The sequence below is a fragment of the Salmo salar genome, chromosome ssa09 (assembly GCF_905237065.1).
Source record: "Salmo salar chromosome ssa09, Ssal_v3.1, whole genome shotgun sequence".
Taxonomy (NCBI): Eukaryota; Metazoa; Chordata; class Actinopteri; order Salmoniformes; family Salmonidae; genus Salmo; species Salmo salar.
The window spans coordinates 47,223,286-47,238,105 of record NC_059450.1 but is presented as its reverse complement, the minus strand read 5'-3'; the positions used below and the strand labels follow the sequence as shown (position 1 = coordinate 47,238,105).

The window sequence follows — 14,820 nt, the reverse complement described above, 5'->3', positions numbered from 1 at the left end:
TAAGGAAATTAGTCATTTGAAATGAATTCATTAGGCCCAAATCTATGGATTTCACATGACTGGGAATACAGATCTGCATCTTGTTGGTCACAGATACCTTAAAAAAAAAAAAAAGGTAGGGCCGTGGATCAGAAAACCAGTCAGTATCTGGTGTGACCATCGTTTGCCTCATGCAGCGCGGCACATCTCCTTCACATAGAGTTGATCAGGCTGTTGATTGTGGCCAGTGGAATGTTGTCCCACTCCTCTTCAATGGCTGTGTGAAGTTTCTGGATATTGGCGGGAACTGGAACACTCAGTCATACACGTCAATCCAGAGCATCCCAAACATGCTCAATGGGTGACATGTCTGGTGAGTATGCAGGCCATGGAAGAACTGGGACATTTTTAGCTTCCATGAATTGTGTACAGATCCTTGTGACATGGGGTTGTGCATTATCATGCTGAAACATGAAGTGATGGCGGCAGATGAATGGCACGACAATGGGCCTCAAGATCTTGTCATGGTATCTCTGTGCATTCAAATTGACATCGATAAAATGCAATTGTGTTCGTTGTCCGTAGTTTATGCCTGCCCCATACCATAACCCCACCGCTACCATGGGGCACTCTGTTCACATCATCAGCAAACCGCTCGCCCACACACGCTGTCAGCCATCTGCCCGGTACAGTTGAAACCAGGTGTGCCAGTTGCCATCGAAGGTGAGCATTTGCCCACTGTAGTCAGTTACCACACCGAACTGCAGTCACGTCAAGACCCTGGTGAGGACGACGAGCACACAGATGAGCTTCCCTGAGAGTTTATGCAGAAATTCTTTGGTTGCGCAAACCCACAGTTTCATCAGTTGTCTGGGTGGCTGGTCTCAGACGATCCTGCAAGTGAAGAAGCTGGATGTGGAGGTCCTGGGCTGGCGTGGTTACACACGGTCTGAGGTTGTGAGGCTTGTTGGACGTACTGCCAAATTCTCTAAAACAACGTTGGAGGCAGCTTATGGTAGAGAAATGAACATTCAATTATCTGGTGGACATTCCTGAGGTCAGCATGCCAATTGCACACTCCCTCAAAACCTGAGACATCCTTCCCTGTAGCTCAGTTGGTAGAGCATGGTGTTTGCAACGACAGGGTTGTCGGTTCGATTCCCACGGGGGGCCAGCCCAGGAAAAAAAAAAAAAAATGTATGAAATGAAATGTATGCATTTACTACTGTAAGTCGCTCTGGATAAGATTATCTGCTAAATGACTAAAAATGTAAATGTAATTTTTTTTTGACATTGTGTTGTGTGACAAAACTGCACATTTTAAAGTGGGCTTTTATTGCCCCCAGCACAAGGTGCATCTGTGTAATGATCATGCTATTTAATATGCAACACCTGTCAGGTGGATGGATTATCTTGACAAAAGGAGAAATACTAACAGGGATGTAAACAGATTTGTACACAGAATGAGAGAAATAAGCTTTTTGTGGTATGAAACATTTCTGGGATCTCACATTTTTTTTTAGCTCATGAAACATGGGACCAACACTTTACATGCTGTGTTTATATTTTTGTGACGTAATGCCGTCTTTTTGTAGGCATTAACTCCGCCATGGCTTGTTGGACAAAGCCTACGTGGAAAATAAATTGCGTTTTTTTGTTTGTTGTATAAACACCGACAATAAGATCTGTGGTAAACACAGAACGCATCAGATGTTTTCAGCCTATGATAATCTTTATCAGCTAACGTCACTTTGTGAATTTTGAAAAATGTAATAAAAACAAAGCCTTCATAAATGTCATGTTAACTGACTGCTACCATCTCAGAAAAAAATAATAACTTAAAAGATCTCCTAAGCCTGTGTTAACCTCTCACTTTATTTTCAGGCATTAATTCCAGAAAACCTATTCTTTCCCCATTCATTTTCCCTATAGGGATGGCTGAACGAACCTGAGGTAACTTAATTCTGGGTTTTAGGACTACAAGCTGACAATCTATATAGCTCGTCTTGGACATCCCAGACCTCGCTTGGCGCAACTTAAACTAAAAAGACTAACAGCGTACATGGATAAATATTATTAGGTTGTCCAAGTGTATGTGACCAATAAAATAAAATTTGATTTGAAACGAGACAAAAAAAAAAAAAAAGTTAACTTTGAGCAAGCATGGCACCTCTTTTATTTCCATCAAATATTTTTTTTTACAATTGTCCTAACATTTCACAGGATAAACACACACACACACACACACACACACACATACATACACATATACATACACATACATACATACATATACATATATATATATATATATATATATATATATATATAAATAAAATCATACATTTGAGTTATGCTTGATTGGTCACATTGATTAATATAACTAATTGATGAAAAATAAATCTCTCTCAGGATCTGGTGAACCTAAAACTCCTGCCATCTATCATGTTATAAAAAGTGCTACACAGGATTTTAATAATTTCAGAAAACGTTCATAATATAGCTGGCGCTAATAGGAGTATTTCACCAGTGTTACTTATCACAGCCAATCACAACAATGGTGGATATTGGCCTATTGATTTCTCCCACCGGAGCGGCATCGGTTGTCAAAAATGGGAAAGCTGCTCTGACTCCAGCAGTCATCTAGTACAAATCCTTCTCATTTCCTGGTTGCTAAAATCCTACACTTTTAGTTTTGTGCAAAAACAAGCACTGAATAGCGTAGGGAATCATTATACCGTCTAAAAATCACAGAAATATCTTGTCAATAACAAAACAATATAGTTTTTACAGCTGTTTGAAGCTAGTGTACCAAAACAAACAAAAGGCTCAACACTGTCATTCCACTATTACGCCAGGTATATTATAAACATTCTAATATTACAATGCTAACATTTGACCAAACATCCTGTGTACAGGGCTGTCTGAGACAGGTCAGTAGACCAGCTAGGGTCAGGGCTGTCTGAGACAGGTCAGTAGACCAGCTAGGGTCAGGGCTGTCTGAGACAGGTCAGTAGACCAGCTAGGGTCAGGGCTGTCTGAGACAGGTCAGTAGACCAGCTAGGGTCAGGGCTGTCTGAGACAGTCGAACACAAGGGCTGTCTCTCAAATGGCACTCGATTCTCTGTAGTGCAATACTTTTGACCAGGGCCCATTAGACTTTTTTTTCCCTTCACTATATAGGGCCTATACAGACCACTACTTTTAATCAAGGGCCATAAGGCTCTGGTTAAAAGTAGTGGACTATATAGGGCATAGTGCACCAGTTGGGACACATATGAGAAATGGGCATTAACAGTTGACTGGCTGTAGCTAGGCTGGTGGAACCGTAACAAAGTAACATAACAACTTAGTTCCCATTTGACCCTTATGATATTGAAGGATGGGAGAACAACACCATGGCACTAGTGGGTAAAGAAATGTAAAAAAATTATGAATTCTCAAAAACAAAAAAAGGGTAATTGCAAAATAGTGTCCGACAATACTAGCGTGGCCTATTGACAGACACTGAGGAAACTTAGACTGAGTCCCAAATGGCCAAGATTCACTCAATAGGGCTCTGGTCTATAGTAGTGCACTATGAAGGGAATAGGGCTCTGATCTATAGTAGTGCACTATGAAGGGAATAGGGCTCTGGTCTATAGTAGTGCACTATGAAGGGAATAGGGTGACATTTGGAGCACAGACTTGATCTAGGGCAGGGTTCCTCAGGTCCTGGGCCCCCCCCCCCCCCCCCCTCTTGGGTGCACGTTTTATTGTTTTTCCCAGCTGCACTACACAGCTGATTCAAACAATCAAAGCCTGATAAGGAGTTGGGTATTTGAGTCAGCTGTGTAGTGCAGCTGGGGAAAAAACCTAAACATGTACCCAAGAGGAGGGGGCTGAGTTTAGGAAACCCTGCCCTGGAGAACAAGTTGTTGCTCAGTGAGAAAGAAAGGAACGAACATCATTCCTTGTTAGCAATAACACATCACACCTTACTAGAGAGAAATGTACATATCTTTTACATCTGCATGTTCATACTGACAAAGCAAGCAGAAACACTTTTTTTGTTTGTTGATAAAAAAGTTAGCTTAAATAAAGAGGATAGATTTGGCCTTTTCTGCCCTGGCTAACATCACAATAAAGCCCTACCTTACATGGAACGACACCAAACATGTTTTTAACATGTTTTAAACATGTTATAAGTCATGAAGGTGTTATAACACAGAGAGCCTTGGTAATAAACATTGAGATCTAGTTCAACCTTGAACGGTCTAAACAATAAATAAGGTTCCATCTCTGAGAGACGTAGTAGAGTCAACATAAAACATCTCAAGGCACGCATGTATTCCCTTCAGTTTACAGAGCAGAAATAATAAACTAACATTATCTGTTCTACCAAATCCTTGGTGTGGGAGAGAGCGAGAGCGAGAGCGAGAGAGGGCATAGTACTGTATGGAGGAGGGGTCAGAGAGAGGGAGGGAGGGAGAGAGAGCATAGTACTGTATGGAGGAGGGGTTAGAGAGAGGGAGGGAGGGAGAGAGAGCATAGTACTGTATGGAGGAGGGGTCAGAGAGAGGGAGGGAGAGAGGGAGGGAGGGAGGGAGAGCATAGTACTGTATGGAGGAGGGGTCAGAGAGAGCGAGAGCGAGCATAGTACTGTATGGAGGAGGGGTCAGAGAGAGCGAGAGCGAGCATAGTACTGTATGGAGGAGGGTCAGAGAGAGAGAGTGCATAGTGTTGAGATGGGAGTGGGGTTGCGTCCGAAACGGCATCCTATTTCCTATGTTGTGCACTACTTTTGACTTGGAACCGATGGGCCCTAAACAAAATGAGTGCACTACATAACAGAGCCCTATGGGCCCTGGTCAAAAGTAGCGCACTATATAGGGAATAGGGTGCCAGTAGGGACACAGCTTGGGTCTTGGTCCAACGGGCATTGTGAAGGTGGAGGGTCCAGCCAATTTGAGACAGTCCTGTCAGAATGGGGTCCAATCAGAGACAGTCCTGTCAGGAAGCCCATTAGTGTCTCAGTGCAGGAAGCGGATGCTCATCTTCTGCTCCACGTCCACCTTCTCCAGTACCTGAGGAGGACGACGACAACAACAACACGGGCCATCAACATGATACATTACCTCGGTCTAACAAGGCCATCAACACCTGCAGTGATTAACATTATACTACATTACCATCAATATTATCTCAGTTTAACAACTCGCAAAACACACCTGCACAAATACCAACAGGGGACTCAACACAGTCAGTACTGTAGAACTGACAACATAATGTACATTTCAGGCAGAGTGTGAATTAGATGGGGCCCGGGGTCTCCCCTGAATGAGACATGGGTCCCACTAAATACAACAAAGTCAAACTTTGATTAAAACACAATTTGTACTGCTAGTACAAAAAACGTATTCCTAATTAAAACGAACATCCCCACCTCTCTATCATAGTTTTACAAACATAATAATCTGTGTGGCTACACTAGTCATCCCTGGAGAGTCCCGTATCGAAGCCCCTTCTCAGGTTTCCCTGACGGCTTATGGTAGAGAAATTAACATTATATTGTCTGGCAACAGCTCTTGGTGAACATTCCTGCAGTCAGCATGCAAATTGCACGCTTCCTCAAAACGTGAGACTTCTGTGGCATTTGTGTTGTGACAAAACTGAAAAAAAAAGGGGGCCTTTTGTCCCCAGCACAAGGTGCACCTGTGTAATGATCATGCTGTTTAATCAGCTTCTTGATATGCCACACCTGTCAGGTGGATGGATTCTCTTGGTAAAGGAGAAATACTCACTAACAGGGATGTAAAATAAATTAGTGAACAACATTTGAGATAAAAGCTTTTTTGTGCATCTGGAAAATGTCAGTCCCCCCCCAGCTCATGAAACATGGCACCAACACTGTGTTTATACTTTTGTCCAGTGTAATTCTAAGAGTAACAGATGTCCCTTTCCATTCGGTGGCTGGAATTATTTTGTAGTGGACAAACGTGCAGGTAGGCTACTTTAAAAAAATAAGTGATTTGATTGACAAAAAAAAAGATGAAAACATCCTGACTGGGTGTGTTCATTTTCAAATAAATTATATATTTTTTGTTTGTTAATGGCATCTTCACTATTTGGCACACAGGAGGTCCTGTGCTGAGAGTAACGGCCCGGAACGCCACGGTATAATTCACACTGATTCTACGTTAGGTAATAGTTCATGTTTCCAACCTTGATGAACTCATTAAAGGAAATAGAGTTGTCTCCGTTCTGGTCGGCCTCCTGGATGGTCCTATCAGCAATGCTGCCCAGCTGCTCGTCAGAGATGTTCACACCAACCATCATCCTAAGAACCTGGAATAAACATGTTCACAGCAACCGTCATTCTAAGAACCCGGAATAAACATGTTCACAGCAACCGTCATTCTAAGAACCCGGAATAAACATGTTCACAGCAACCGTCATTCTAAGAACCCGGAATAAACATGTTCACAGCAACCGTCATTCTAAGAACCCGGAATAAACATGTTCACAGCAACCGTCATTCTAAGAACCCGGAATAAACATGTTCACAGCAACCGTCATTCTAGAACCTGGAATATGTTGACAAAGTTCCTTAGGGTCTAAAATGTACAGTTATCTAAGTCTTAACACCAGAGATGTTAAGTACAAGATGACCTAAATGTAGTACAGTTGTGGCCAAAAGATTTGAGAATGACACAAATATTCATTTCCACAAAGTTTGCTGCTTCAGTGTATTTAGATATTTTTGTCAGATGTTACTATGGAATACTGAAGTATAAGTACAAGCATTTCATAAGTGTCAAAGGCTTTTATTGACAATTACATGAAGTTGATGCAAAGAGTCAATATTTGCAGTGTTGACCCTTCTTTTTCAAGACCTCTGCAATCTTCCCTGGCATGCTGTCAATTAACTTCTGGGCCACATCCTGACTGATGGCAGCCCATTCTTGCATAATCAATGCTTGGAGTTTGTGGGTTTTTGTTTGTCCACCCGCCTCTTGAGGATTGACCACAAGTTCTCAATGGGATTAAGGTCTCGGGAGTTTCCTGGCCATGGACCCAAAATATCGATGTTTTGTTCCCCGAGACACTTAGTTATCACTTTTGCCTTATGGCAAGGTGCTCCATCATGCTGGAAAAGGCATTGTTCGTCACCAAACTGTTCCTGGATGGTTGGGAGAAGTTACTCTCAGAGGATGTGTTGGTACCATTCTTTATTCATGGCTGTGTTCTTAGGCAAAATTGTGAGTGAGCCCACTCCCTTAGCTGAGAAGCAACCCCACACATGAATGGTCTCAGGATGCTTTACTGTTGGCATGACAAGACTGATGGTAGCGCTCACCTCATCTTCTCCGGACAAGCTTTTTTCCGGATGCCCCAAACAATCGGAAAGGGAATTCAGAGAAAATGACTTTACCCCAGTCCTCAGCAATCCCTATACCTTTTGCAGAATATCAGTCTGTCCCTGATGTTTTTCCTGGAGAGAAGTGGCTTCTTTGCTGCCCTTCTTGACACCAGGCCATCCTCCAAAAGTCTTCGCCTCACTGTGCGTGCAGATGCACTCACACCTGCCTGCTGCCATTCCTGAGCAAACTCTGTACTGGTGGTGCCCCGATCCCGCAGCTGAATCAACTTTAGGAGACGGTCCTGGCGCTTGCTGGACTTTCTTGGGTGCCCTGAAGACTTCTTCACAACAATTGAACCGCTCTCCTTGAAGTTCTTGATGATCCGATACATGCTGACAGAGGAAGAACAATGATTTCAAGCACCACCCCCTTTTGAAGCTTCCAGTCTGTTATTCGAACTCAATCAGCATGACAGAGTGATCTCCAGCCTTGTCCTCGTCAACACTCACACCTGTGTTAAAGAGAGAATCACTGACATGATGTCAACTGGTCTTTTTGTGGCAGGGCTGAAATGCAGTGGAAATGTTTTTGGGGGATTCATGGCAAATAGGGACTTTGCAATTAATTGCAATTCATCTGATCACTCTTCATAGAATTCTGGAGTATATGCAAATTGCCATCATACAAACTGAGGCAGCAGACTTTGTGAAAATTAATATTTGTGTCATTCTCAAAACTTTTGGCCACAACTGTACATAAATACTGAGTATAAGTGAAAAAAAAAATGAAAAAAAAAACCCACTTAAGTTTCTGGTAACAAAGAGTGCAAAAATAATTCAGGTTTGAAATTCCAGTGTTAATGTAGGGGGGTAAGCACTCAAAGCATGTGCATGATATAAAGAATGTTAGGCAGCCATTTTGTTTTCAAAACAAGAAATCAGCTTCTCCTGAGTCATTGAACCCTGAGATTACAGTGATTGTTGGGCACATCCCAGTCCAGTCCGACAAACCGGTTTTATTGGGCACTGCCCACCTAGACACACAGGTCATATATCATTGGCCACTGCCCACCTAGACACACAGGTCATATATCATTGGCCACTGCCCACCTAGACACACAGGTCATATATCATTGGGCACTACCCAGCCAATACAATGAGAGATTACAGAAGAGGAAGGTTGCACAAAAAGTAGCCCAAAACATTTAGTTGGGGGTTGGAAAGTTACACAATTGTCTCAGTACATTGTAACTTCCCCTTCCTTCAAGGTGAAATGCTTTAAGAAGTTACAATAATAAAATATTCTGATCACTAAAATACCCCCCTTTCTTCTTCTTTGGCAGTCTCTATATTTACTATAGTAGGCTCAGATTACAACATGACTTGTGTAACAAACCTAAGACAAAGGTCTCTGTGTTTTCAATAAAAGCAGAGAAAGGGAGTATCTCCCTTGGAGCTGGTTATTCAGCTCTATTGTAGGTCCAAATGTATTTAACATCCTGATACATAGTCCACAACAGTAAAGCCCCGATTCTCCAATGACAATACGCTGTTGAGCGTACATCAAAGACTTGTTGGGCAGCCCCAAGAGGGTATAATTTGAACCCTGACCCCCATCCTGACCTGTAGCAGCTCGTCACGGGAGATCTTGTCATCTCTGTCCAGGTCATACAGCCGGAAAGCAACTGGAGAAGAGATGGAAGAATTTAATGTTAAGTCATCATTTCAAAAAGCATTTTAATGTCCATCATCAAAATAAAAATTCAAGCTCTTTTTAATAAAAAGAGTAGTGGAAGAAGGTGATAGAGAAATAGTCAACGGTTCTGGGATCCAAGCTAGATGTGCCCAGACTGTTTGTACTGTCTTGACAAGGAGTTGGCAAGACAGTACAAACACACCTGTGACCAGGCTAGACCCCTTAGCCTCTGACTAGCCTCTGACTAGACCCCTTAGCCTCTGACTAGACCCCTTAGCCTCTGACTAGACCCCTTAGCCTCTGACTAGACCCCTTAGCCTCTGACTAGACCCCTTAGCCTCTGACTAGACCCCTTAGCCTCTGACTAGACCCCTTAGCCTCTGACTAGACCCCTTAGCCTCTGACTCACAGAGTAGCTTATTGCTCCTGCTGTTGAGTGGCTCGGAGGCAGTGGGGTCCTTGTTCTTCTCGTTGTCTTCTATGGGACGGAAGTGAGCAAGTGTTCTCATGAAGCCCCTGAAGTTGACCTGGTCCTCCCTGTCCGACCAACACAGTGGGGTGAAAATAACAATTACTTACGCCCATCAATAAATAATCCTACATCCCAGTCAAATAACAATTACTCCAGTCAACCACCACTCAAATTGGTAGGCTATAACAGAGGCCTAACATATAGACTGAGCATCATTTCTAGGGTACGGTAGTGAAAGCTTAAACTGTATCATTTGCTTACTAACCATACATTAAAACAGTCCTTCACTAGTTAAGATTCGAGGTCACTACACCTTAGAGCAATGCGACCCTCTTCTACCAGGCCATTCATTCTGGAGGGAGGGAGGGAGGGAGGGAGGGAGGGAGGGAGGGAGGGAGGGAGGCAGGGAGGCAGGGAGGCAGACAGACAGACAGACAGACAGACAGACAGACAGACAGACAGACAGACAGACAGACAGACAGACAGACAGACAGACAGACAGACAGACAGACAGACAGACAGACAGACAGACAGACAGACAGACAGACAGACAGACAGACAGACGTGGGTCATTCGTTGAGAAGTGCCTTGAACAAACACACAAAATCATGTCAGTGTGATGCCACTGTTATCTTAGCTAGTCAATTACAGTGTAATAGTACACGTTGGCACTGCAGACAAAAGACTCCTGTCCTGATTGAACAGCTCCCTGCCTGTCCTCCAGTCATGCTCTAGCCTGGTTCAAGATCTGTTTGTGCCTTCTTACTAAATTCTATGGTGAAAATAACCATACAAGTGGTCAAGACAGCACAAAACAGATCTAGGACCAGGCTATAATGCTACAATCTGCAGTGGAACTGCTGTGAACCAGACTATCTCTAGAGTCCAGAGGATCAGTAACCACTATAAGCCACAGCTAAAATGAAGTCGCCTACACACTGGTCGTGTTGGGAATGTAATGATATAGGCCTATCCAAGTCATCAATAAAACATGGAACTTTCATGTCCATTTCAAAGATCCAGAACCACAGCCATCATGTTTACAGAAACTAGCTTAAAAATGTGCCGTTTGTCTTAAACATTTGAATATTTTGTGAAATACACACAAACCATTCATTTGTAACCCTGTTCCAACAAAATAAATGTTTAACCTATGTTTAATGTATTACTAAAAACGGTTGTTGTGGTGACTCCCGGCTATGTGCACCCTTGAGGAAACCAGCGAAGGACACAGAGACTACTCACCCCTCAGGAAAGAAGGCATTGATGATTCTGTCTCCCAGAGGATTGATGGCCAACTCTGGGATCCGCTGGAAATCTTCCCGACTACACAAACCAGACAGACAGTGTGAGGAGAGTTAGGATGAACTCAATGACAACAAAAGGGAATGTTGATCTATAGTCTCAGAGGCTAAGAATTAGTCCCCACGTCACACTACCTGATAAATCGGGGCAGATATCACTGATAGGACACTGAATAGTGTGATGATATGACAATGATTCTAATGTTCATTTGGCCTTATGATTTGATTCCAAATGTTGACTCGCAACATTGAGAGTGTGCTTGGGTGAACGGACGTGGCCAAGGTGGTGTGTGTGTGTGTGTGTGTGTGGTGTGTGTGTCTGCGGGTGAGATATTCAGCCCAGGGGAGCGGATGTGGCTGTAGTGTTGTGTCAACTGATGAATGATTAAGACAAGTCACCTTGGATTCACCACATTGGCTTTAGCCAGACCCACTGTATCCCATAATGCAGACTGGTTGCTTCAGTGACAGAGGACACAGAACTGGCTATGTGTGACTACATTTAAGTGTTTACAGTCATGTAGTGACCTGAAACTGACCCACACCACAGCTTAATAGTCAGTAACATTTCAAAGACACTGGTTAAATGAGAGTAAAATGTGTGGCTGGAATCTAGGACGTTATTTTTTTAGAAACCACTCAGAGAGATAAAAGAGCTGTGATTAAAAAGGTGGCCATTTTCCTCTGAAGATCAGAGAGAACATTGAGAACAGTCAAGACGGTCTATCTAGTCTAACGTTTGCCGTCACGCGTGCGCTAGATCTGACGGTAAGACATGTCTACGTAGTGAGGTCTAGTCACACAGATTCAAGCAACTGCTGCTGTTGATATTGCAAACAGTGTTGTAAGACTAGACCGACACCAAGGACAAAAAAATCTAGTTCTTGACTTCTTACCCAGTGGAAAAATACACCACTAGTGTGTACTGTAGGTTATGCCTGAGCCAAGAGGAAAGCCTTTTAGCCAACGGAATTGTGTGTGCACAGAACGGAGGCTACAAACGTCAAAACGTGCACGCAATTTCAAAACCACACCGGCTCAGAAAATACTTGCATTGCCACTTTCAAGTAGGTGAAATGGTCACTTGCATCTCAGCGATATTCACTGGCATGCAGACAGTTTCATTGGAATATTACCCAGTTGGCTCTGATGATGTTACAGGAGAAGCAAATGTAGGGAGAAAGGGTAATCATGAACCCAGTCAAAATAAAAAAAAATGTCTTGCAGACATCTCATATCCACCTTCTGGTTATTTCAGTGTGGGTTATACTGAGTGTTTCACAAAGCATTTCACACACACATGTGTATGTATGTATGGGTTATACTGAGTGTTTCACAAAGCATTTCACACACACATGTGTATGTATGTATGCCAGTGCTGCTGTTGGATGGTACTGTACCTGAGCGTGCCGTTCTCTCCTTTGTCCAAGCTGGTAAAGCGACTGTAGAGCCGGGTGATCTGGCTGTGGGAAACTGCAAAGAAACATAAAAAAGTTACAAGATTGTTGGGAATAAGCTTCTAAATGCCTCACGTCTCAACCTACTACAACCTTTTAACACAAAGGAGTACAATAATGTAGCATACTAGCACTGACTTTACTAAGCGCTACTTTTGAGGAAAAAACGTCCTTACAACATGTGGTCGTCTCACCTAGATGGGTGAACTAACTAAGTACAAAAACAAAAATGTAACAGAAGGAAATGTAGAGTATGTCCCTTTTTAAATCAACAAAATGTGTTCCTAATTTAACGTTAGTTTGTTTCTTTGCTGTGATCTACTGGAATAACGCATATGTATGTTATGTCACACCACAATAATGACATGTCTCTCTGTTCAGTCCACAGATCAGCTCATTTCCAGGGACAGTAGAAAAACATAACACCTCACCACAACACAACACACTAACTAGTACTGGCGTAATGTACAAACACTAATCCAACTAGCAACACAAATATATAGTTATCTAGGTGGAACAATGCGCCTTGTTTACTGTAGAGTGGGAGTTAGTCATCTAACTGCTAGTTGGCTACAGACTACACTAGAGCCAATAATGCTACCTAGCGAGTTAGCTAGCACACCGTTGGCCAGCTAACAAGCTAGCTAGGTTAACAGGCATTAGTAAAAGTGGACAATTCAACTTACAGCCGGTCTCCTTTTTGATTTCTTCAATCTCCTCCTCTCTCAGTAATGTCGACGCTCTGGATCCCATTGTAAAGTCCCACAGAAGCTAAATGTCTACGCTAACAATTTGTTCGGCGGTTTAGATTAGCTTGCTAGCTATCGAAAAGATGGGTATAACGAAGGTAGCAAGCTAGCAATTTTGTAACGTGGCTATGGTTTACGGTTGAATCCTACTGATGATGATGATATTCTTTAAAGTATTCCGAGTTTGACTCTCAAACAGCTGACCGGATAGGTGTCAACTTGGTCTTGTGTTTTCAACACTCCGCGGAGTGGTTAGCTGGGACACTCTTTTGACAGCGGGGCGGTGGTCCACGTCACGGCGGGGTAACGTAACGTCAGCCCAGAGAGTTAACGTAACGTCAGCCCAGAGAGATAACGTCAGCGTCAGCCCAGAGAGGTAACGTCAGCGTCAGCGGAGAGATGTAGCGTCAGCTTAGAGAGGTAACGTCAGCCCCAGAGAGGTAACGTCAGCCCAGAGAGGTAACGTCAGCTCAGAGAGTTAACGTCAGCCCAGAGAGGTAACGTAACGTCAGCTCAGAGAGGTAAAGTCAGCTCAGAGAGGTAACATCAGCCCAGAGAGATAACGTCAGCTCAGAGAAATAACGTCAGCCCAGAGAGATAACGTCAGCCCCAGAGAGATAACGTCAGCCCCAGAGAGATAACGTCAGCCCCAGAGAGATAACGTCAGCCCCAGAGAGATAACGTCGCCCCAGAGAGGTAACGTCAGCCCAGAGAGGTAACGTCAGCCCAGAGAGGTAACGTAAGGCCAGAGAGGTAACGTCAGCTCAGAGAGGTAACGTCAGCCCAGAGAGGTAACGTCAGCCCCAGAGAGGTAACGTCAGCCCCAGAGAGATAACGTCAGCCCCAGAGAGGTAACGTCAGCCCAGAGAGGTAACGTCAGCTCAGAGAGGTAACGTCAGCCCAGAGAGATAACGTCAGCCCCAGAGAGGTAACGTCAGCCCCAGAGAGGTAACGTCAGCCCAGAGAGATAACGTCAGCTCAGAGAGGTAACGTCAGCCCCAGAGAGGTAACGTCAGCTCAGAGAGGTAACGTCAGCCCAGAGAGGTAACGTCAGCCCCAGAGAGGTAACGTCAGCCCCAGAGAGATAACGTCAGCCCCAGAGAGGTAACGTCAGCCCAGAGAGATAACGTCAGCTCAGAGAGGTAACGTCAGCCCAGAGAGATAACGTCAGCCCCAGAGAGGTAACGTCAGCTCAGAGAGATAACGTCAGCCCCAGAGAGGTAACGTCAGCCCCAGAGAGATAATGTCAGCACCAGAGAGGTAACGTCAGCTCAGAGAGGTAACGTCAGCTCAGAGAGGTAACGTCAGCCCCAGAGAGGTAACGTCAGCCCAGAGAGATAACGTAGATAACGTCACAAGACTTAAGAAAAAAATGACAATTTATGTCAAACCACCTTCTGTTCTCTGTGTGTCTTGTTGCATTTCAATAGAATACAGAATAAAAAATATGTTCAGGTATATATATATATATATATATATATATATATATATATATATATATATATATATATATATATATATATATATATATATATATATATACCTGAACATATTTTTTATTCTATATATATATATATATATATATATATACCTGAACATATTTTTTTATTTCCGCGAGGGTAATGACCCTCGCGGAAATCGACTCTGCCTCACGAACATACTTTTGCGACACAGTCGATAGCGCGCTTGACTTCGGGCTAGAAGGTCGAGGGTTCGAGGCCAGGTCCCGGCCAGGTTTCATTACTATATATATATATAAAAACTGCGTCGAGCACTAGTGGTGGGAAGTTCTGCTCTTTCAGTCAAAAAAGTGAATCGTTC

At 43.4% G+C, this 14,820-nt stretch overlaps 1 protein-coding gene across 2 annotated transcripts; it reads right to left on the bottom strand.

Annotated features, from left to right (window-relative positions):
• Positions 1 to 2,126: 2,126 nt before the first annotated feature.
• On the bottom strand, positions 2,127 to 13,291 carry LOC106611297 (calcineurin-like EF-hand protein 1). Of its 2 annotated transcripts, none has more exons than XM_014211342.2 (7): positions 12,937 to 13,291; positions 12,194 to 12,266; positions 10,735 to 10,815; positions 9,427 to 9,563; positions 8,945 to 9,006; positions 6,184 to 6,306; positions 2,127 to 5,045 (listed from the first exon to the last, which is right to left on the bottom strand). In XM_014211342.2, the coding sequence occupies exons 1-7, from the start codon at positions 13,001 to 13,003 to the stop codon at positions 4,992 to 4,994; spliced, it is 597 nt and encodes a 198-aa protein (XP_014066817.1). In that variant the 5' UTR covers positions 13,004 to 13,291; the 3' UTR covers positions 2,127 to 4,991. The 2 variants fall into 2 exon arrangements, with proteins under 2 accessions (XP_014066817.1, XP_014066818.1); XM_014211343.2 differs by having other exon boundaries at positions 9,427 to 9,554; positions 12,937 to 13,289.
• Positions 13,292 to 14,820: the final 1,529 nt, after the last annotated feature.